Source organism: Eleutherodactylus coqui, chromosome 5 (genome assembly GCF_035609145.1).
Source record: "Eleutherodactylus coqui strain aEleCoq1 chromosome 5, aEleCoq1.hap1, whole genome shotgun sequence".
Taxonomy (NCBI): Eukaryota; Metazoa; Chordata; class Amphibia; order Anura; family Eleutherodactylidae; genus Eleutherodactylus; species Eleutherodactylus coqui.
In genome coordinates this window covers 73,050,962-73,075,737 of record NC_089841.1, presented here as the reverse complement: position 1 = coordinate 73,075,737, position 24,776 = coordinate 73,050,962, and the positions used below count along the sequence as shown (strand labels likewise).

The 24,776-nt window shown below is 40.8% G+C and overlaps 1 protein-coding gene across 1 annotated transcript in view; it reads right to left on the bottom strand.

Moving 5' to 3' along the window:
- Positions 1-24,776, bottom strand: part of ITGA1 (integrin subunit alpha 1) — a 300,337-nt gene that overhangs the window by 215,445 nt on the left and 60,116 nt on the right. The window contains exons 2-11 of the mRNA XM_066602726.1: positions 24,242-24,362; positions 22,173-22,279; positions 20,982-21,070; positions 20,638-20,752; positions 20,431-20,558; positions 18,304-18,452; positions 11,852-12,002; positions 10,065-10,230; positions 3,797-3,870; positions 206-350 (exon numbers count right to left, since the gene is read on the bottom strand). Coding sequence (XP_066458823.1) covers positions 206-350; positions 3,797-3,870; positions 10,065-10,230; positions 11,852-12,002; positions 18,304-18,452; positions 20,431-20,558; positions 20,638-20,752; positions 20,982-21,070; positions 22,173-22,279; positions 24,242-24,362 — 1,245 coding nt within the window. The remainder of the gene's footprint in view (positions 1-205; positions 351-3,796; positions 3,871-10,064; positions 10,231-11,851; positions 12,003-18,303; positions 18,453-20,430; positions 20,559-20,637; positions 20,753-20,981; positions 21,071-22,172; positions 22,280-24,241; positions 24,363-24,776) is intronic.

Here is a 24,776-nt window from a genome sequence, read left to right as displayed (position 1 = left end):
CTCAACACTAGTTAGCAGGCCAGCCCTTCTTCAGAACTCCTGTCAGTGACTCTCACAATCACGATTAAATCTTGAAGATACTGATTTACAGGAAGCTGCTGATGAAGAAGTCCTCGAGAACCAGAGTCTGGGAGCTGTACAAGTGACTGCTGTCACTGCATTATTACACCCTTGTAAATAATAAGGTAATGAGGATTTCACTGACCAAGATAAGCTGCCAGGGGCTCATTCTTTTCTTGTGCCATTGTCTTAAATGAATTATTTCCAGGTATGACTATATCATCGGATTTAATCATGACAACTGTTCCATTCCAGTCATAGGCTCCGACTGCACCAAGCATCACCCAGTCCTACACACCATAGGAGAAAAAAGTCTTCATTTAATACATAGGCTTAGAGACCTAACACATGCCATAATGTCAATGAGTTGTTTATGCAATATAAAGTATTTAAAGGGATCTTGTCACATTGATCATGGCGTCTGATCTGTGGGCAGCATGTAATAGAGTAGGACGAGCTGAGCAGACTGATATATAGTTTTGTTGGAAACGTTCCAGTATAAGATGAATTTTATTAAATTCTTGCTCTTTCTAGCCTCATGAGTCCAGTGGGCGGGACAACTTCACAGTCTTCAAAGCATGCGTATACATACAGCTGTCAATCACAGTGGACCACCCACTGGACTCCTAAGGCTAGAAAGAGCAGGACTTTAAAGGTGTTTTCCAGGATCATTTTTACTAATCTCTGTTTAGATTATCCTTTTAGACACAGGAACTTTGCCATACAGCTGTAATAGTTTTACTTGCTGAGATTCCAGTGTTTCTGCCCTGGTCGTGTTGGTGCGCTAGTGCCAGGTATTCGTCTCTTCCACTTACATCCTGTCCACTCACTCTTTTTCCGCTCCTGTCTGTAAGTGAGCAATGTCAGTGGCACTGAAAATTACAGGCATGGAGGGTTGGATCGGGGCCGGATGAGGATCGGGGCAGATGTGGCTGTTGGAGCCAGGCGAGATGTCATGGAAAAAGCATGTGCTGATTATTACATCACGATGGGCACGGCTGCTAAGGATGCTGGTTATTGTAGTCAGGGTAGAGCAAGGGAGAGCCGGGCCAGAAGTGACCTGATAGGAATGATGAAAGTCAATAACAACGTATACCAAGTGTTGTGGCAGAAGGCGGAAAACTACAAAAACGTCTAATTAGCTAATGGCCATATTTATCTGCTATTACAGCACAAAAAGTGCAATTTTAAAAATCAAGTCAGAGTTGGAAAACCTCTCTAAATGAGTAAAATACAAGTTATACTGATTCTTGTCCCATAAAACTATATACCATACTAGTACTACATACTATCTGATTAGCCTTCCTGCTGTATACCACGATGACTGGAGATCAAACACTTTGTTCACTGGGAGTAAAATGGAGGTTTAGCCCTTTCCAATCCACTGTCTGACCTCTGAGGACATTATGATTTAAGGCTGTACAGCTCCGATGTTGGAAGACGTCCGTTGGGGTTCTCTTACTGTATATTGCCAGCCTCTCTGCTGTCGGAGCCTATCCAACATGTCACCTCATGTAGTACTGGCTTTAGCCAGCAGATACCGCCATTGTGTAATGGCAGGAAAAGAGTACGCCCCCTAGGAAAACCAGGATACAAATTGGATTGGAAAGGGTTAAAGGAGTTTTCTCATTTTTGTAAGCTGTAAGAGCCTGAAAAAACTAATTCCATAGACAAGGGTTAATGACAAATGCGCAAATAGGCTTACACTTGTTTGAATAAGGCCTAAAAGTGGCTCTCCAAGTCTGTACAAACAAGAATGGCTCCACCATCTTCTTTGACTGTAGGAAGTTTAATCATACATTTCCAGGAAGAATAACAGAGAAAAAAACATGATATGGAGTTCTAAGAAACCCCTCAAATTGTTTATGGGGAATGTAAATATTCACTAAATAGACACCCAGGAAGCTGACAGATCCTATATGTAGAACAATGAGGTGTTGTCACTGCTGTCCTACGCCGCTGCTATTTCTATTCCTCATTACTGTAATGTCTGGTGTTTTGTGGTTGTTGCTACAATACAATAAAGAACATATGAAAGCAAACTGTAACCACATGTCCAGCGGCACAGGAGGCATAGAATGGAGAACTGAAATGAAAGCACTTTTAGCTATAATGTTTCTTGTAGGTGTGATACACAATACACTTATCCCCCTTTCCTGTGTGAGATGGCCCAACACTTGTATAGAAAATGCAGCAAATAATCCTTTTTTAACCCAGTAGAAAAAAGTATTTTTTGCAATAAATTACATTTTTGGTAATGAAGTTAAAGGGGTTGTGCCAAGAGCATATGAACATCATAGGGAGGGGTTCCCCACTCAAGACCTCCTCTACGATCCTAAACGGAGAGCTGCTCAGTAGGAGCGGGTCATCCCAGGCCCCGCATACTGGGAGGGGTTGGGCATATTAACACAATCCCTTTAAATGGAATGCAGCCATATAGTCATATATTTCAAAATACATTTCCTGATCTGTGGAAAGCCCCTTCACGGGGGACATTAGTGCCCAACAGCCATCCCAATGATTGTCACTCCTGGGCTCTTACCCAGGAGTCTTTATCGTTCAGTGAATAAAGACAGTACGGGTTGGGGATTGTTCTGTCCGCCTGCCTCCATTCACAGTAATAGATGAACGACGGCCTGTTTACACAGAACGATGCAGCGGCAGACCAAAGATGATATTTAGGTCTGCATGAAAGATCCAATTAGCGATTTATCACTGATCGTTCTTTCCCTGCATGCATTCACATTGCACAATTATCGTGCAAGCCGCTCGATCTAACAACCTCTTTTCCACTTCAATATTAATTCAAAGGAAGGCAATTAAAAACCCAATGAGGTAGAAGCAAATTCCCTATTTAACCCTTTCCAATCCAATTTGTATCCTGGTTTTTCTAGGGGACTTACTCTTATTCTGCCGTTATACAATGGTGCTATATGCTAGTTAAAGCCAGTACTGCATGAGGTGACACGTTGGATAGGCTCCGACAGCAGAGAGGCTGGCAATATACAGTAAGAGAACACCCACGGATGTCTTCCAAGATCGGAGCTGTATAGCCTTAAATCCTAATGTCTTCAGACAGTGGATTGGAAAGGGTTAAGGGAAAAATTCCTTCCCGACTCCAATCTGGCAATCAGAATAATCCCTGAATCGCGGACTATAAAATGTAATATTGTATCCTTCAAAAAATCCTCCTGGCCCCTCTTAAACTCTTTTATCGAGTTTACCATCACCGTGTCCTCAGGCAGAGAGGTCCATAGTCTCACTGCTCTGAGTTTTTATAGAGGCACACTCATCAAGAGCCTCAAGAACCACAATTGTTGGATACTTCATCATCTGTCATATTACAGAGGCAATTAGCCAATTCTAACCTAGAAGCATTGGTTCTCCAAGGAAGGAGGCACTACTAGCAAGCACAGAGTCCCTACAAGTCTGTAATATAGAAAAGTATGAGGACTCCATGTGCCGCTGTACAGGATCAATGCACATGGCAATGAGGTGCATCATATATCATATAGTCATTCCTAATTACAACACTGATTTGCTATATTAATTAATTTTGCACTTCCATATGGATATGTCTGTAGTTGCATATCTTACTGTGTATGTTGTTAGTGGGTACAGTAGGTCCTTGTGCAGTAAGATGCCACTATATATTGCATAGAGTACTGTAGAATATACAGAATACTAAAGAGACGGGATGTCTGGAAGTGACACCAACTAATCAGTATAGCAGTACCTTGGAGTAGTGAGCGCTGAATCCAGTTTGGGACATCTCCATTTCAAAGGACACCGCTTGCTGCTCACTTGTAGCTGAGAAAGGAGACAATAAGATAATAGAAAGCTAAAGGATGAAAAAATACTTAATTGCTCAATCACATTCTGATAGTTTGACAATAGGATACAATAATGAGTGCTATTAGTTTTTTCAGGATAGTGATAAGCTTCATTTTCTGTTGTCTGAATTGCCGAATCCGCACAAAGCCATCTTGCGGTATGTTACATTGATGTGTCGGAGGGTCCAGGGGTCCCGGCAGCGGCTCTACTATCTCTTTCTGCAGTAGGAATCTGAGCTCATACTTTGACGTAGGTGGTCACTCGGCTATATGTAGGTGCTTTTGGACGGAACGATTATGGTTCAAAAAATTGTTCAAACTAGCAAAAGTGAATGCTAATTCTTTGGTCTAAACACGAGCCAACGACTGAACGATGAACCATTGTTCACATTGCGCTCGACGTTCATTTTATTCCAGCATAAAAACCATCGTTGGCTCATTCACTTATCGTTCAGCTTAAACAGTGCTCATTCAGCCCCTCTCATTCACTTATACGTGCGAACGTGCGAGACTGAATGATTCTCATTTGCATGAGCCAAATCTGCCTGTATAATCAGGCCCCCTGTCCACGGGCGTGATTTCGCCGGCAAATCACACCGTCTGAAGCTTTCCATAGCGTTGCTATGGAAAGCGCCGGCCCCGTGTCCACGAGCAGAGAATCATTGCGATTCTCCACACGCGGACGGCCTATCTGTCAGATAGGCTGACCTCGGTGATTCGTCTGCCGGCTCCTGCTTCCGGGCTGCGGCTCCTGCGGCAGAGATTTGCCACGGGACTTCGCAACGCCCGTGGACAGGGGGCCTATGTCTTACTAGCAGTGCTAGTCTATATGACACAGGACCTTTCTTATCAGTAGCACCAGAGTCTGACCTTTATCCCTTGTTGAAAGTGAGGATTGTGTTATGTGAAAGAACCTATAGTTCATTTGGCAGCCTTCACTCGCCCACCACAGTCTGCTAATCATGGCACTTACCAACAGTTACCCCATTATCTACCAATGTCTCCTTAGTTAAGGTGCGTTCAGGCAGAAGGATTATCGTTAAAGCAAAAAAACACTGGATTGTTTGAGTTTGTTCAATGTAAACAGCCAACGATAGTTCACTTCATCATTCATTTAATGCAAGCATGAAAATCCTCGTTGGCTCATTAACTGATTGTTCGGTTTAAATACTGATCATTCAGTTGTCTCATACACTATGGCCTCTTTCACATGGCCATAGGTGTTTTTACGTGCGCCTGCCGGCACCGTAAAAACGTGTGAACAGGCGCACAAATCTAACGTTTGTACGCCCATTCAGACGGCATGGGCCCTGGCGCATATACGCTGAGACCGCAATGCCGTTGCCTCCCTTTCCCTCCCCCTCACCAGCTCTACTCTCTCCTTCCCTCCAGCTGTTTGCAATGGGGGTGGGTGGGATGGGGGGGAAGATAGGTTCCTGTCCCTTGTCCACAGCCAGCAGTGTGAGGGGACGGAGTGGGCCGGAGCTTAGCTTCGCCCCCACCCCCTTCCATTGCAAACAGCTGGAGGAAGGAGAGAGAAGAGGGAGAGAGTTTAGCAGTCACGTTGCTAAACTCCCTCCCACCTACCTTCTCCGGCTGCTGTCATTGGCTCCCATAGGAGCCTATGCAGTGGCTGATGTATTCCAGCCAGAAAGATAGTTGCAGAACTATCTTTTCGGCCCGGCGTGAAAGCGCCCAGCACTATATTGGCCTGCCTGGGCGCTTTTACACCACGGGAATACGGCCATGTGATCTGATGCATTGGAATCCAATGCATCAGATCGTAGCATATATCAGTCGGCTGTGAAAATCGGCGGCCGATATACGCTCGTGTGAAAGAGCCCTTATACAGAGAATGTGAACAACTGAATGATTTAGCGAACGGCCGATTTTTCTGCCTGTATAAACAGGCTGAAAGAGCGAACTCTGACATTGTTTGCTTGTGCGAACGATAAATCATTACATGTAAAAGCACCGTTAGTTGTCAGGTCAGAGCAGCAGGCAAATACATCACATGGGGATAAAAAAAACCTACAAACTGAAGGCTTCATGCACCTTCATGTCTGCTTAGTTGTTAGTGAGGTTCTGATCCACTGATTGAGATTTCCTCTAGAAGCACTGAAATCAGGGATCCTAGAGGAGAACCTAGTCCAATATACTAAATCACATGTCTCTACACACATTAATACTGTCCAATCAGTGTTGAATGTGTCAGACTGTGTAGGGACACACTCTACTGAAATACCCGGTTGTCAGTTCATTCATAATCAGTGCCAGACTTAGGTTAGATGGCACACCATGTAGAATCTCTTTGAGCACCTCCCCACTGTCATAAGAAAAAAATAATATATATTGCACTGATAGGTAACAGACTCAAGGACTAAGTACAGAACAAGGGAGCTTATAACATAAATATAGTCCCAGGACCAAACACATAATATAAATACAGCATCAGAACCAAGCTCATAACATGATTACAGCACGAACCAACCCCTGTATATATACACAATACCAGCACCAAGCTAATACCTTAAATATAGTCCCAGAACCAAGCTTATAACATAAATAAAGCACCAGAATCAACATCAATACATACTGTAAATACAACACAAACCAACCTCAGTACATAAATTAAGCACCAGAACCAAGTTCATAACATAAATACAGTAGCAGAACTAGGTGATTGGGTTGTGGGGAAGCTGACAGAGCCAAAAGGAGGATGGTTCATCTCCTCAAGATGCTCCCAGCCTACATCCATCTGGTGCCCCCTACAAGCTGCTGACTGACGACATGTGCGGCAGCATAGGTTACATGTAGCTAAGGCCAGTCATATTCAAAATTTTCCAGGAGGAATGACTGAGTAACGGGACAACGCAGAAAAGATGCTTTAGAATAGTTATTTCATGGGAAACGACAAGTATTTACTGAAATAATTAGCAGAACTAACGGGTCTTCCTTACTGCTCATGCAGATGAGTGCATTTGATTTTGATTTGTGCAAAACTGACTGATTTTAATCTGCTAAACTCCCTCCCACTCTCTTTTTTCCAGCTCCCATAGGAGTCTATGGGGGCCACCAGCGTATATTCGTCGAAAGATAGATCCAGACCAATCTTTCCGGCAGTGTATAACTGCGGTCGCTGATTTCGGTCGTGCATGTGCTATTTTTTCTGATGTTTTTACGCACCGCAAAATCGCCTATGTGAAAGAATACATTGGAATCCAATTCCTCAGATGGTTGCGATTTTCGGACGGTGTGAAAACACACATGTTCGTGTGAAAGAGGCCTAAACAAGATTTCTTGATACTACATGTAGCCTTTTGCATTGTTGCCATTACCTAGAGACAAGCTACATTCCTCATCGGTGTCATAACAGCTGGCACTTGGTTTTGGCTGCACCCAAAATGTTATGTTCCTGCCCCCTTACCTAATAAATTGAGGTCAGACCCTGTTGCCTAATTATATATTCCTTGCTACATTTCTCAATTAACTGCTCTTCTGTAGAAGACATGAAGTAATTCAGTAGATTTACCAGCAATTCTGTAGAAAACCACAGAGCTGCACCAAATGTCAATCTCTGTGTCCTCCGCTTCCAGCGTGGATACATTGTAACTGATTTAGTAATTAAGTGTCTCCGTGAAAGAACATGTGAAGAGGATAAAAGTACTTAGAGGGCCGGGTGTGAGTGCATCTGGAATTGAGCAGTGAGGCTCTGGAGAGTAAGAGAGGTCTGCACATCTCGCGGACGCTTCCGTAGACATACAGGATCCATGAGGTTCAGCGCTTTCTATAAAAATAAACAAAATCCACCAGCGCCCATGAGAAGAATGAAACCCCTCAATTCTCACAGCTTGTCCCATTTACATGTGGGAAAATATCTTTCATGGCTACTAAAGTACATGACCAGAAAGTCTGCAGAAGAGCTGCCCATCTAAACAGTCAGAACATCTGATGTAGAGGCAGCACAGTATGTGATCTAAGGCTCTACAAAGAACTGCTAGTAAAACCTCTTGAGCCGAACTAAGTATGCTAGCACAATGTGGAGAACACATTACATTGCACATTCAACTCTGCGGGGCTAATTTATGAAGCCTTATCCACTAGATTTGCACCAAAAATAATGACAAATTACAAATGGCTCTACCAATTTACAGCATGTGTCCACATAAGGAGTTTAATAAAGAAACGGTCAAGAAACAATGTCAAACAACAAGAAAACAGAAAGAAGTTCTTGTTGTTTGACATTGTTTCTTGACTGCTTCTTTATTAAAAGCCTTACATGGACACATGTTGTAGTAGTACCTATTTTTCTCACGAATGTGGGCGAATCGGTGTGTCAGATGTTTCCAACAGGCGAAAAAAGTAAGCGCAGGTTAGACCAAACAAAACTTATTCTACATAGCATAGGTAATAGTTTGGCGCATTTTATGGTGCTCCCTATATGTTTTATTGACCAATCTTTTAGTTTCCAAGGTAAATATATATAAATATATGTAGATAGATAGATAGATAGATAGATAGATAGATAGATATGAGATAGATAGATGGATAGATAGATATGAGATAGATAGATAGAAGACAGATGATAGATAGATAGATAGATAGATAGATAGATAGATAGATAGATAGATAGATAGATATGAGATAGATATTAGATGGATAGATATTAGATAGATATACCGTATTAAATAGATAGATATTAGATAGATAGATAGATAGATAGATAGATAGATAGATAGATAGATAGATAGATAGATAGATAGATAGATAGATACGTAGATACAGAAATGTTTAGCTTGGTTGTGATAACTTTCTGTGAACAGTTTTCTGACCTTAAGCCATTAAAACTACTTTTATCTTAATACAACAAAATCCATTGTAAAGCAATTCTATATGTGAAAATAAACTTTGGCACCAAAAGTTAGTATAACAAGTTAAAAAGGGATGTTAAACTCTGATGTACAAACATATATATGTACACACACAGTTTTTTGTGTACTATTATATTGTTTTGCCTATAGGTTATATAGAGGAGGAATCGTAATGCATACATTTATCAGCCTGCTAAACTTCCCAGGACCTTCACCTCTAGATTTCCTGGACAGAACACTTCCTAATTACTCCTCAAGTCTCCTGGGAACCGCACATAGTAAAGCCTAAGTATATATGTCTTTCAGAAAGCACACTTGAGTCTAACTAGAAGTCCAGGAAATACACTCATACATTCTTTATGAAAATCTCGGTGGTCTGTAAGTCATGACCTTTGTTGAAAATTTCTAAATAATCACATAGAGGCATATTTACTTAGACTGATGTTTAATATGGCAATCTAAGTGATAGATAGATAGATAGATAGATAGATAGATAGATAGATAGATAGATAGATAGATAGATAATCTGTATAAACTGGAAGGACCATCCTACCAGTTCCAGTTTTCTTGTTTCATACAGGAATGCCACCTCAGTTGGATTGAAACAGAATCCAAAAAAAGGGGATCCAACCAATCAATTAAAGAGGAGCAGTCATGTCCTCATGTCAGTACAGCTTTGCAGACATGCCTCACTGACTGCAACAATGTATTTCTTTTGTTTATTCTCACCCCCATCCCCCCTCTTTTTAGATTTGTCTCCAGGTGTTGTGAATGTGTCAAGTGGGTGGTGCCCATTCGTGATGTCAGACTTGTCTGACCCACCTGACACATTCACAGCACCAGGAGATGAATCTAAGAAGAGCCCATACAGGGGGAAGGGGTGAGAATAAGCAAAAGAAAGATAGTGGAGCTGCAGCTGTAAAGCTATACAGTCGCCTCGCTGACATGAGGACATGATGCGTTCTCTTTAATTAACCCTTTCCAATCCAATTTCTATCCTGGTTTTCCTAGGGGGCTTACTCTTTTTCTGCCTTTATACAACGGCACTATCTGCTAGCTAAAGCCAGTACTGCATGAGGTGACACGTTGGATAGCCTCCAACAACAGAGAGGCTGGCAATATACAGTAAGAGAACCCCGACGGAGGTCTTCCAACATCGGAGCTGTACAGCCTTAAATCATAATGTCCTCAGACGTCAGACAGTGGATTGGAAAGGGTTAATGAACTAATAGGAATGTTACTAGATGCTGTGAATCTATTATTGAGGTACAAGACAGCAGCATGTACCACTCAATATTACCTTCTAGAGCAAATATCCTTTCTCCCAAGGATTCCACAATGGTTGACAGAGCCAGTTCTTCAGAGACATTAAAGAAGTGTTTTTCTTTCGGCTTACTGGCAATAGAAAGTATCTCATTGACCAGATTTTCTGTACTGATGTTACCTCTGTTGTAGCTTCCAAGAATCTAAAATTAGAAGAAATGAATATAAATATAGTAAATCTATTTTGGTAACTCCAACCGATCAGCTGATTGAAGAGACCTGCAGGAGTCCGGCAAGTGTTGCATTCCCTTCATTGTTGGTCAGGGGCATCACTCTATATTAGTAGTGGCTGTGCCTGGTACTGTAGCTCATCCTAGCTTAGTTCCAATCAAGTGAATGGGACAAAGCTGCAATGCCAGGCAAAGTCACAACTAAATGTACAGAGCTGTCCATAGTCAACAGTGAAGAGGATACAACACTTGTCAGAGTGCAGTGGCCCTCTTCAGTCAACTGAACGGTGGGGACACCAAGAGTCGGACTCCCACAAATATACTATTGATGTCCTATTCTAAGAATTAGTCATATCAAGGTCATGGAAAACCCCAAGGTCTTGAATCCCAATACAATTATTATAAACTTAAGGGAAAATGTCTTCTAGGGGCTTTTGTATGTTCCCAGAAAGATAAAGCTAATAACACCTTAGATGAATTGCCCTAAGGCTTATGCATGTGGCAGTTTTGTATGGAGCTGTAATTGGGCTTCTATGGAGGTGTGTGAGGTTTCTCTTATACCTCCATATATGGAGATTTTTTCAGTACAAATCCTAAAGAAATATGCCATATGTACAGACTACACCGTGACTTCCTGATTCATGGCACTAGTCCAGGATGACATCACAACAGTCCCAGACCATGTAATGCACCAACTAGTGCAAGTGCGGTGTCATTTTAGCACTAGGCACCAAGAGATTTACATCTCCCTTTTGTGGCAGCGCTGATAGGCTGGTTAGGTTGTCGATTTGCCCAGTCAGCTTATCAGCACCTCCATGAAGGTATTTAAACCAATCTCATGATTTTTGCCAAGGATGCCAGTTGTATTCCTTGTATTCTGGTCTAGCATTTAGTTCTGTTCTCAGTGTTCAAGAGTTCTATGCTCAGTGATTCTGTTTTTAGTTTTCAATGGCTCTTTATCTTGGCATTTCATGGTCAGAGTTGCATGTTTCTCTTGGACTTAGGACTTGACCATTCCTCAAGCAATGGGTTTGCCCTTTTTGGGGCAGGTGCTCTGCTTGAGTGGTTGGTCCAGTTTGGGTGGTTCAGTTGATACTTCGACACCATTACCGCCTTCCCTTATTGAAATCGATACAGGTATCCTCTGTTTTACCTTAGATATCTCATTATCTTGTCATCTGGTCTGACTTCATGCTCATCTCTCGAAGTAATAATCTATCTTAGTACCGACCAGGTTAAGGATACATGACAGAGAAGCATGTCCCTAGAGAAGCATTGCTTCTAGGGTAGAATATCTCCATACACATATAGTCCATCAGAGCCTGTATAACACTGCACTAAAGGATGAGTACAGCATCTGCCATATGTATGATTCACAGTGAATCCCTATACAACTAATGAGGAGGCATGAAAAGGTCATGCATAACAGGTGATCACAGCTTGACCACCAGCCAATTTCCACCGGATAGTTAGGGAATCACTGTATTGGTAAATCAACCTGTTGGTAGGACATGAAAGTATATACAATTAAAAACATATAGACATGTAGTTTAGTGGGCCATTACTTTTTTATGTAAAGGTGTAAAATACCCACCGCAATGGCGTATGTTTCAATCCCATCTCGATCACATTCACCAGTCACATTTGGCAGACGATAGCCATCATGAGATTCTCCATCTGTTACAACCACCATGACTTTCTTTACTCCTCTCCGCGCTCCTCTCTCTTCACTAAATGCTTCTTTTCTGAAATATCCAACAAATGAAAAGCCATGAAGCAGGCACAGCATATGCAATGGACAGCTTTATATGTCCTAACTGCACGAGGTATGTGCAGTTAGTACATAAACAGTCGTACGTGTGTCATAAAATCGTTAAATGTATTTTTAAAATAATTTTTGGTGATTTTTTTTAGTTTTCCATGTTATAAAAATCCCAAAATTCTGCAGTTTTCCCACTAAGACTAATAGTAGCCTGACACTTTCTGTTCTATAAAGAAAACTTTTCAGCAGTCATCTGATTATCATTAAAGGGGTTATCCCACTTCAGCTGTTCTGATGCAGGAAGCAGACAGCTCTGTACATTGTGCAGTGGCCTGGGTAGGTATTGCAGCCTGAGTTCCATTCACTTCAGTAGACTGCAGTACCAACCCGAGCCACTGTGCAGTATACAGATCTAAAAGTGGAACAAACTCATTAAAGGTAGGATTACAATGAAATATCATGCAAATATATAGATAGCACAGAATTCACCATTCACAATAGATCACCTCCTCCCCCTCCCTGCACAATGACAACTGCACAAGTCACAAAACATGTCCACAACACTCATCCATAGAAATCAGTGACCCATGTTTACTATTGCATTAGTTTTTGACATATAATGCACCAAAAATTATTACAAAGATGACATGTAGCAAAATCACTCAAAATTTTCAGTTTACTGTTTAATTTTTTTTGTTTCGCTTGCCAAAATTTGAAAATGACATGAAAATGGGTACGTTTTATTGGGAGTAGGTATGGTCAACAACCTGTAACTGATTAACCTTTAACTATCCTATGTCTCCTGATACATTTTAAAACTTTCTAAAAGTTCTAATCCTTTTTTTTCTAAATGTTTAATGACACAACAAAATATACAGCTTTGCTTCTTGTATTTGTTCTTTATATTGAAAAACAAGTGCTTTTAATATTTTTCATAAACATATTAGGATTTGGTTGGTCTGAAAGTTTTATTGGCTAGGAAAATGTTAATACCAAATTTAGAAAATTGACGCATTTTGGTGTATATCTACAGCTGATATTGTAGATTTCATTTTTGAATTTACGATGTGACAAGTTTCTGTTGACAACTCACTCCAACAAACTTTTTTTCTGACTACTTTATGAAAAGCATATTGATAAATGTGGGTCAATGAGTCATCTCCCGACTACAGGTTCCTTTGGTCCATGTGACTGCCGTAAAGCATATCTCTGAATGCTGTTAGCAGCAATTTAGGCAAGATGGCCACCCCCATAGTCATGCGTTGACCATAGAATAAAAAAATCTACAATCAGAAAATAACAGATTAGAAATGAGTATTTGTTTTAGTATTGGTTTCAGTTAGGGAAAGAGATAAATGTAATACATTTATTTATACTGGGTTTCCGCACAACATGAATTTGATGGTAATACTGCCTTTATACTGGCAAAATCACTGGCTTTATAATGGCTATTATGTCCCTTGGGTGTCGCATGTGGCTGCTGCAACATGGAACCCAGCCTAGGTCACACTTGTGCCACACTACAGCGGTCCCAATACGTGTTTAGCACTAAATAAACTTTAACTTCAATTTAAAAAAATAAAATAAAATTTCTGCTAAGTTAGCCAAAATGAACTTCCTCCTCATTGAGGTTTCTAGTAAGTTATACATCTCCTTTTATTTTTAAGCTAAAACCACATCCTGAAAGAAGCTTTGTTGTTAAGTGATTGTTGTCTAAAACAGAACTCTGTATAAAATTATCTACCAGAAAACATATCGGCAGAAACTTTTGAATTTTCTGGATATTTTCTCAGGTGTCGTGGAGAAGATTTTTTTCGGATATAAACCTTTAAAAGTTAGCAGCACATGTCAGACCTTGGGAAGTACAATTTTAGCTGATGATGCTCTTCAAAATATTGGAGCAGATTTATGAGACTGTCTAAAAGAGAAACTGTCTTTGATGCCCATAGCAACCAATCACAGCACAGCTTTCATTTTACCACAGCTCTATGTTTTAGACAGTTTCATAAATCTCCCCCATTGTGTCTGTCCTGTTAACGAAATAGAGGAAAGCAGTATCAAGCTGGGGTCCTTTGGGCCCACAAGAAGTAATTATTCTGGTGGTCCACAAAACATATGAATGTCCATTTTTATGGCTTCATAAACTTTGTTAGTAATGTCTAATAGATTATTTGTGTTTCAACCCATAAAGAAAAGATTCTAGTAAAAAAAAAGCAAAAGGTAAAGTCCCCTGGTGCAAGCACCGAGTAATGACTGACACCTAGGGTGACGTCCCAACATGACGTTTTCTTGGCAGACTGTTTTTGCGGGGTAGTTTGCTAGTGCTTTTCCCGGCCATCCTTTGCCCCCCCAGCAAGCTAGGTACCCATTTTACCGACCTCGGAAGGATGGAAGGCTGAGTCAACCTTGAGCCGGTTACCTGAACTACGCGGGCATTGAACCCACAACCTTCAGGTCGTGAGCGAGTGCTTAGGACTGCATTTCTGTTGCCTTAACACTCTGTACAAGTAGTTTTCTACAATGTCATCTTCAAATGGCTTTGCTTCTGTTGGACAAGTCTGGGAAAATTGCTGTCAGAACCTGGGTCCCCCGGAGGATTATCTGCTATCTGGTGTACCAGGCTGACCCATCTTTGAGTTGTTTTTTTCCAGATGTCAAAAACTCGATTCCTTTGCTAATTATATTTCTTTCTGCCAAATCTTGGACTAATATGACCACAATAATGGTTCCCATTAGGGTTATCTCCATTTTTTCTAGAGTCCTGAAAGGTAAATCGCCATGTTAAGCTAAGGCTACATAGCGAAGAGGTAACAAACAATTTAGGTGAAGTCAGGGTCATCACATTGCTTCATTCATTCGTTATGGGAATGGTAAAAGGGACCTTGCGACTGTCACCAAGATATCAACATGGTCAGAATTGTTGCTAAAGTTCTTTGCGACTTTCCTTCACCCTTGGGTCCAATGATATTAACCGCATTTGTACGCAACTTCATCTTGCCCTTTAACTCTAGGCTTATGCAATAAAGAGGAAGAATCCTGGATGGTTGGTTTGCTTTTTTTATTTGGGGTAAGTCATCTTAAAAACTTGCTCTAGGCTAGGTACACACTACTGTATTTTGGGGCTGTGTGCTATCCGTGTAATTCCATGGTCTGCATGAAAAAACTCATGCAGACATGTCTTATATCTCTCTGTTTCACAGACAAGAAATAGGACACGCAAATGTATGTGAATGTGCAGCATCCATGTATATCAGGCAACACCTGACTGATGTCCATATGTAGTCTGATGCAAGTTGCACTGCAGTCTCTAGGGCGGAACTCGCACTCACGGCCAGTGTGTACCTAGGCTTAGTCTTAGAATACCATGACTTAGGGTGGCTTCACATGGGCATAGGCGCAAAAACGCTTGTGATGGCGCAACTTTTTGCACAGTGAAGGTTGCACTATTGCGCACATTTTACTGCACATAGGCACGGGACACACCCACACCGTGATTTGAAATGTTGTGCAGATTTATTAATCCCCGGTGTCATCAATTTCCTCATGAAATTTTGCGGGGATTGGCTGCTCGAATGCATCATAGACTCTTAGGCCTTAGTCACACGGGCGTAAATACGCGTGTATATACGCGCGTAAAAAAAACGCGTGACCATGTCCATTGCCACCAATATGTTCTATCTTTAGTAGGTGCGTTTTTACGCGCGTATATACGCGCGTATTTACGCCCGTGTGACTAAGACCTTATGGAGCTTCAGGTACACAAATGCACACAAAAATAGAGTATGTTGTGTTTTATTTTTGTGTGTGTGAAATGCGCACCCAAAAGAGAAAGTGTGATTGAATCAGTTGAAAACAATGGGTTCTATTCCCTGCACACATGTGAAGCCGCCCTTATTGTAAAAATACAATAGACCTCATTTATCAAATCTAAAAGATAAACTGTCCTAATTGCTCATAGCAACCAATCAGAGCTCAGCTTTCATTTTTGAAACTGCTGTGGAAAAATGAAAGCTGCATCTGATTGGTTGCTATGGGAAACAAGGACAGTTTATCTTTTAGACACTTTTGATAAATGTGGCCCACTGTCTTATCTCTGAGGAGCGGTCAGAACATTAAAGTTTCACAATGTATTTTCCCCAATGTATATTGTGTAATATTCTAAATATGTCCTGCTCCGGTCTGGTAAGCCTCACCCCAAAATGGAGATAGCTCCATTTATAAGTCTTAGTATTCATAAATGTCAGGACATTCACCAAACATCACAATTCAATGGGGCTCGTAGGCAAGTTATATTTCCATATTCGGATATGTGCTAGCGACACTTAAAGGATCCATTATATGATATGTGCTTTACCCTTGTTCACTCGCAACACCAAATGTGAACTAGAAAAATAGCCCTTCACAGATTAGACTTGTTAAAAGATCACTATTGATACTCTTTATTAGAACCTACTAAAAACATCCACACTAGGGCTGGACAGCTGGGGTGGGGTATCCAAACGTAAGGGAAACTGCAACGCTCCAGCAACAAGACAGACAAAAAACAAAAAAAACTCAGACACACATAAAGGGGAGAGCAACAGCTCTCAGCTCAGATAGAGAGGTGAGAACCCTGATAGACTCAAGGTGTCTACTATAGAGACACCGAGAATACAGTACTGTCCACTCAAAGGTTCAGATAATTTCAATTACTAACGCTGCCAACTTGTTGCAGCTCCTCTAGCTCATAGTGTCGATTGCTAATTCTGCCAGCTAATTGTTTTGCTCCTCAAGCTCAATGTGATGCGATTTTAACATTACAAAGTCCCCATGACATTTGCAGTAAAAAAAAAAACGCAGCGATATCGCAGCGTTAAAAAAAACCCTAGTGGGTAAAAGCCCTTAAATGTCAATATTTGCTATTACAACACATTATTTACATTTGATAATCCTAAGATTTAGAAATTACTTAAAGTATTAAACCATATAAGAAATATGATGTCTGTCATGTTACAGACACAGGGGGCTCAGAGTTTTTGTTTTTTTTAAACAAACTGCAAATAGTTAGTTCTACAGCTGCTTCTACCATCCTTCCTATAGACATCTATGAGCAGCATGTAACCTGATCTCTTAGTGAGCTGATCCATCTCAAGAAGGAAAAAGTGGCTTAGAAATGGAGAAATCGACATTTTTCTATAATATATGTTACAAAATGTCATATATATTCACTTTTACTCTATTGAGTTATGCAAAGTTTCTTGAAACAATAGTACCTATTTAAGATTTTTTTTCATGTGGGTAACAGCACCACAATTAAATGGACTCTAGCTTTTCACACAATTTATGCTCATCTAACAGTCTATGTGTGTATTATCAATCTTGTAATATAATTTCATTAAACTATTCTTTTGCTTTACCACTGAAAATCAAGTTTGAAGTCTTTGCACTTTTGCAATCCACTGCCTGTTGATAGGCATTTGGCTTCTGTAGTAACAGGGACATGGGGAAACTGTTATTTACTATATGTAACAGGAGGCCGGGGAATCAGATATTGCCTTACCGCTGATTGGAACAGGGCAGCATAAGAAGTATGGGAGATAAAGTCCCAGATATTACAGTACTAGCAGAGTCGGGAGGGGTATTGTCTCTCCTTAAGGAGAGCACCTACAAGGTGTGTTAGGAGACTTATAAGGCCATGCATGCTCCTCTGGGTAATATGCAAATAAGGATGAGGGAACAATACCTCTGCAGTGCCACCTATTGGATGGCAGCATTCCTTCAAATCAATATCCAACCCTTTATACAGGTCTTAACAAAGATTGGGAATGGAAAACCAAACCCAAATCCATACAGAGACAGCTATTTCGGGGTGTTTGCCCCTCATCAGTGTGCAGTAGGATTCTGGCTTGGCTAGTGAGAGGCCTGGGATGTGAGTCAAGAAGGGTATTGTCTTTCTTTGAGGAGAGCACCTAGAAGGTGAGTGAGGAGACAAAAAAGGAAGATGGGACAATATCTCTGCAGCGCCACCTAATGGATACACGGTATTCCTGCAAATCAATGTCCAACCCTTTATACGGGTCTTAAGACGCCCCACCTGTAAGTGGATTGCAAACAACAGAAAAAAATTGAAAAATTTACATGCAAAACTGAATTGATAGAGCACAAACTGGGTGCAAACAGCAGCAGAGCAGCAGCCAATGAAGACCTGGACTGCTTTTATAAATGTTTTCAAAACTCAGGTGCACTTTAGGTTTTCAATCACTGAATTCTTTAAAATAAAAGTAAACCTTGTACACATACTGTACCTTGCAGTATCAATGCCGAGAGCCGTCAACGTGGAAGAACCTCCTCGTTGTTTTATCTTGCTTGCTGCACGTAGCACGCTTTCCGTAGAGGAATGTGTATTCAAGTTAAACTCATGGGTTACATTTTCGCCATACTGAACTATTGAAACCTACAAAAATGACAACGGCATGTGACAATTTCTAGAAGGAGCCGACAAACATTTACTAACACAGTGATGGATAGGTAAATACTCCTCTTTATGATTTTAGGATAAGGTGGTGGTCTGGGGTGGCCAACAACTGCACCAATACAGTGGGACAAGTTACCCTTTGTTAATACCCCATTTACGTGGGACGAGCTGTTGGTAAATAATACCCAGAGCTCGTCCCAGTGAAGCTCACTCCTGAGTTATTACACAGGAGCGAGTATCACTGGCATCGCTGAAGGCACTGCTGTCATGGAGGTAGGATGCCCGGTGAGCGTTATTCCTTCGCCCACCTCCATTAACAGTAAACAGACAACTATTCAGAAGTGAATGACTGCTGTTTACAATGAAAGGCTCATCATTCAGCTTTGTGCATGCGAAACTGAACAACTCTCGTTCAGTCGCTGCATGCATTTACAGGGGACAATTATCGTTCATAATCCCATAGGAGCGGGGGGAATTTGAACCATTACCCCTTAAAGGGGTTGTCCCGCGCCGAAACGGCTTTTTTTTTTTTTCAACCCCCCCCCCGTTCGGCGCGAGACAACCCCGATGCAGGGAGGTAAAGAAAGCTCACCGGAGCGCTTACCTGAATCCCCGCGCTCCGGTGACTTCTCTACTCACCGCTGAAGATGGCCTCTTCCTCCGTGGACCGCAGCTCTTCTGTGCGGTCCACTGCCGATTCCAGCCTCCTGATTGGCTGGAATCGGCACGTGACGGGGCGGAGCTACACGGAGCTACACGGAGCCCCATAGAAGACTGCAGAAGACCCGGACTGCGCAAGCGCGGCTAATTTGGCCATCGGAGGGCGAAAATTAGTCGGCACCATGGAGACGAGGACGCCAGCAACGGAACAGGTAAGTATAAAACTTTTTATAACTTCTGCATGGCTCATAATTAATGCACAATGTACATTACAAAGTGCATTATTATGGCCATGCAGAAGTGTACAGACCCACTTGCTGCCTCGGGACAACCCCTTTAAGAACACAGGATGGAAGTTCACATCCCGGCTGCCTAGTAATTAAGGCAACAGGACATAAACTTACATCCTATGCATCGCTCAGGCTCAGAAGCTGTGTCATCTGCAGTGGGAGTCGGCCTCCCACTATACCAGTGGGAATTGATAAAAACATTGATACCCACCGTTAACCCTTTACATGCCATGATCATTGTTGAAGCAAAGGGACCATACCGCACAATGCAGAACAGACATTCTGCAATGTATTATCATAGCAAACATATGATCGTGTGTTCAAGTCTCCTACAGTCACAGTCCTCGGTATAAACAGATGATGGGAGAGATCTCTGTATTGTCCCCTAACATATTACTACATAGTTATAAGATCGCCCCCAAGCCATCTGTTTTCTAAATGAAATAAGCCCAATTTTGATAACCTCTGGGTATTGTAGCCTGCTCATTCCATTTATTGTCTACTCATTTAACTCTCTGCTAATTCTGGGCTTTAGAGTCCAGTGGGAGGTCCTACTCAGTTATACAGAAAAGGTTGTCAATCACTAATAGGACCATCCGCAGGACTCCTAAGTCTAGAATGAGCAGGAAGTTAAAATATAAGATTACAAATTGTACCGAATCTTTTCCAGCAAAACTATATATGAATTTAGTCAGCTCCTCCCGCTCTATAACATGCTGTCTGCAGCTCAGGCAGCACGCTTAACATGGCAGGTTCACTTTAAAGGAGTTGGCTGGAAAGTCGAAATGTCAAAGCGTTAACAATTTTGGTTCTTCATGTGTAGAGGAAAGTGAGAAAATACTTAGGAAATAAGTGGAAAAATTACCTTGCCTAATCCATGAAAATACTAGCTGGTGCTCCTAATGAACTGATCAATCATGATCATCTCAGCCCGTGTGGTTGCTATAAGAAGATAGAGGACCAGATATCTAAGAAGTAGTTCAGATGATGATAAAACATTATGTTACCTGTGTTTGAGATGGATGGATTGTCATTTTTTGAAATAATTTCTGTAAAAATTCAGTCACACTAAACCAAGGGTACACACTGTTGGATCCATCAAGAACAATCACCAGGTCCAGCTGAGTGGTACATTCTGAAAAGACATAATCCACAATTGAGTATACTGACTATGATGTTGTGTATACTTTTCTACAATGCTGTATATATCATACCTTGCACTCCAGGCGCAATTGAGTTCAAAACTTGAAATGTAGAACTGACATTCGAACAAATTCCAGTTGTGTAGTGCAAGCTGCCACACCGGTATGCATAGAGAGGACCACAAGCCTTTGGAAGTATGGAAGACGTTAATTCATAAACATAGCATTTTACATGTGCTATCCCCAACCCAAGATACTGTAACTAAAAGCTCATCACAAACACTGTGTTTTCTTAATTCTAGGGATCGATAGGTATCCCAGAGGTCAGACCTCTACAATCAATAAGGGAAAGCATATCCCAGCAATATGCCAGAACTCCTTTAAATAGCAGTACACAATTGTTACAGTTGCCTTACCATAAAACCACCATTGGGATTGGTGACCAAAGTAGACCCCATGGTCATGTTTTCTTTCACCTCAGTTACATTTGCAATGGTTGTAGATTCTACAACAAATTCATAAAAAGTTACATCTTTACAGAAATCATAACCACAAATAGTCTACCAGGTTTCTACATTTAGATATGATTTATTACTGATATTTTTTAATAGTTATTCATAATTTATTTCACTCATATTTTCTTGCAGGTAAAAATAAAAATTGCTAATTAAATAAATTGTTTTATTTTAAAATTATTTGCATCAAGAATGATCTCTGACTAATTTGATTTGCTTTACATGTGAGTTATTTTGGACTTTGTTATATACTATACTTTTGTCTTTTAGCCACTTCAACTACTTTGATGTACACTTGTTTAAAGTTTTTTTTATTGTTTTATAATTTTTAAAATTCTTTTTTGAGGAAAAACTATGCTGTAATGTAAATGACGGATAAATAAAGCAACACATAGTGTTCATGGAAAGAAACGGGCTGTGTGTGCTGTGCAGTAAATGGTCATGCTGGGCCCTATAGAGTGAGGGATGATATTTGTAACCATTCTCTGCTCTCACAAATAGATGAGAGTCTTTATCTTCAAATGATCGGTCACATTGAAATTCAATTTACCAGATTCTTCTTCTTTCAAGACACCTCCATATACTGTACAATAGTTGCCAGGTCCTGCTGAAATTGGTAAGTCTGGCAAACTTTCATCTGCATTATAAGGTCACCCTTAGTCACTTGACCTGGGGCGTCCTTATTCTGCCCAGTTCCAATGGAAACCACCATGAAAGACATGGACAACTCAAAGACTTACGCTTACTAGCAATTTTTGTTTGATTGAAAACAGTCAAGATTTCAGTGGCAGGGTTTGGTACTGCAGGCACAGTTATCAGTGAATTTTAATGGGAGCTGTGCCTGTAGTACAAGACTGGGCTGCCATAATGCAGACAGAACTATCTGTTCCAGCACTGTCCCCACTGACAGTAGGCCCAGTGATTGGTGAGAATTCAAAACAGTGGTTCCCTGCCGATCAACTATGGATGACCTATTCTGAAGATAAGTTATCAACAGTAAAAGTCCCAGAGAATCCCCTTAATAAAAGTGAAATAAACTTTGATCTGTTCTCTAAGATGTGGAATTATTATTAGCTGTAAATGTTCACTTACCTGGCAAGTTAACCTTGGTGCACTTTGACTGTCCATTCACTGCACATTTATACACATCTCCTGTTCTCCGCGTTGGTTGACCCTCTAGAGGTGAGCCAATAAGTACCCTTAATTTAGAGAAACACGTCATAAGATTTTCTATATAGCAAACATAATTCAAATGGGTACTATGCCCCTCTGGACACTTTAAGGGGCAAAAATGGAAATATTTACTCTCAATTAGAGGCACAATACTCTTGACAGTTACAGTACGTTCACTTTAACTTGTACACAACAGTTTACCAGCTTCCACTATAAGCACCTGTGGACAGGGACATAGCTAAAGGCTCATGGGCCCGGGTGCAAAAGTTTATCTTGGGGCCCCCCAACTTTGCTTAACCCCTTACCGCAGAGATGTAACTTGAAGATGCTGGGCCCCAATGCAAAACCTGTAATGGGGCCCCCGACTATAATGATTTTTTCATAGTACTGGGCTTATCACAGGTTGAGCAATATAGCATTATATATGTCACAGTGCTTTGGAGTGTAAAACAGAACAGTGTAACTTTGTAAGATGGCAAATGTAAGACACTTGCAGTTCACCTCCTCCCCCCAGATATAGAATAATATTAATATGGATAAAAAGGTTTTTCCACAATAGATGTACGTCAATCAACCATAACATTAAAACCCCTTGTCTAATTTTGTGTGTGCCCTCCTCATGCAGCCAAAACAGCTCTGACCCATCGATGCATGGACTTCACAAGACCTTGTAAGGTGTCCTGATGTATCAGATACAAAGACATTAGCAGCAGATCCTTTAAGTCTTGTAAGTTGTGAGGTGTAGCTTCTATGGATCGAATTTGTTTTTCCAGCAAGCCCCACCTATGCTCGATTGGATTTACATCAAAGGAATTTGGAAGCCATGTCATCACCTTCAGCTTTTTGTTATGGCACCGCATTCCTGAACAATTTTTGCAGTGTGGTCAGGCGCATTATCCGGCTGAAAGAGGCCGCCATAATAAAGGAATACCACTTCTATAAAGGGAATACTTGGTCTGTACAATGTTAGGTAGGTAGTACATATCAGAGCAACATCCACATGAATGCCAGAACTCAGGATTTCCAAGCAGTTCATTGTCCAGCTGACCCCGATGATCAGAGTACATGACAGGGCTTCTTTAATGAATGACAGTAGATGAAAGCTTCTCTAACTGTCTTCTTCAATTTATTGCATTACTAATAAATATTATAAACTAAATATAAATTTCATATGATGGATGAACCAGAACATCGCAGTTGGCTTCCACATTGGCTCGTAAGTCAGTTCGGCCTCATTAAAAGCTGAACAGTGTGCACACTAAGAATGACTTCTATGGGACGGGCTTTCCTGCTGACAAAGTCGTAAGATAAATGCTATTTGTTGAGACAATAATATATTTAAGGCTCGAAAGCTTCGCGGGGAACCATGTCTGTGACTTTTACCAGAATTGAGCCTGGGACAAATGTACTGAAGCCTTCACAAACCTGTTGGTCAGGGAGAGTATTTTTGCTATCTGTTAACTGTGTGCAGTAAGCCACGGATATTGTGCCAATTTACTGTGTTCAAGTTCGATTTATTTGCCATACGTTGCTAATATTATAAATATCCTATGCAGAGGGTAAAGGATTGTTATTACCGTATTATGTATAAAATTAGGTATAGACCTTAGTTAGTTGTAGGCAGGATTACATAACAGGCTATTTATCTCCTGGATTGTTTCTCAAATTGCATAATTACTATTTAAGTATTCAGTTATTTGCTTCAAAATAAAAGTTTTCAATTTTCGTAACTCCATCATCTGCATCGTATTCTGCATCCCGTGTCATATTCCACCACCCGACAAGGAAGCCCAAACATTCCTCATTAACTTTCATTCATCAGTGCTCTTGAAAAATTAAAGCTGATGTGTGATTCACTGCTATGGGCAACAAAGATATTTTAAGTTTTAGACAATTTTATATATCTGCATCATAATCTTCATTACGGTCAAATAGAGAACCATAGGTTTCCTAGGAAGAAAATCACCACTTATACTTTGATCATTTACCATTTCCCTTCTTCATTTTCAAATTGCTGAACTGTATATCCAAACATATCATCCACCGATCCACTGAAGGATAACCCATTCTTCACATCCACATTAAAAGCTTCCGAGAGCTTCAAAAGAGCTGAAAGGTCAAAGAAACAAAGACAATCTAATTTAATCTTGATGTACAGGAGGGTGCAGGAGTAGAATCATTTTTAGTGCAATACAAGTACAAAACCAGTTCAATAACATACCGCTAATTTGTAACAAATGGAAACAAAATTTAGATATTCATGAAGTAAATCTGTTTTTGACATAATGATGAACCATCGCACCCTCAAAATCGATGCAAGCTTGGAGAGGATAAGCCACATGTTCACATGCACCCCTACACATTTGAACTGAAACAATATTGAATTGTTTAAATAGCATGAGGTGAGGTAGTTATAATCTTGAAAATGACACAAAGTTGCAACGACGAGTGCTGTGGACCAGTGCCATATTAACATATGGGCCTGATTGGCACTTGCCAGGAGGCCCCAAAAGCATAGGGGCC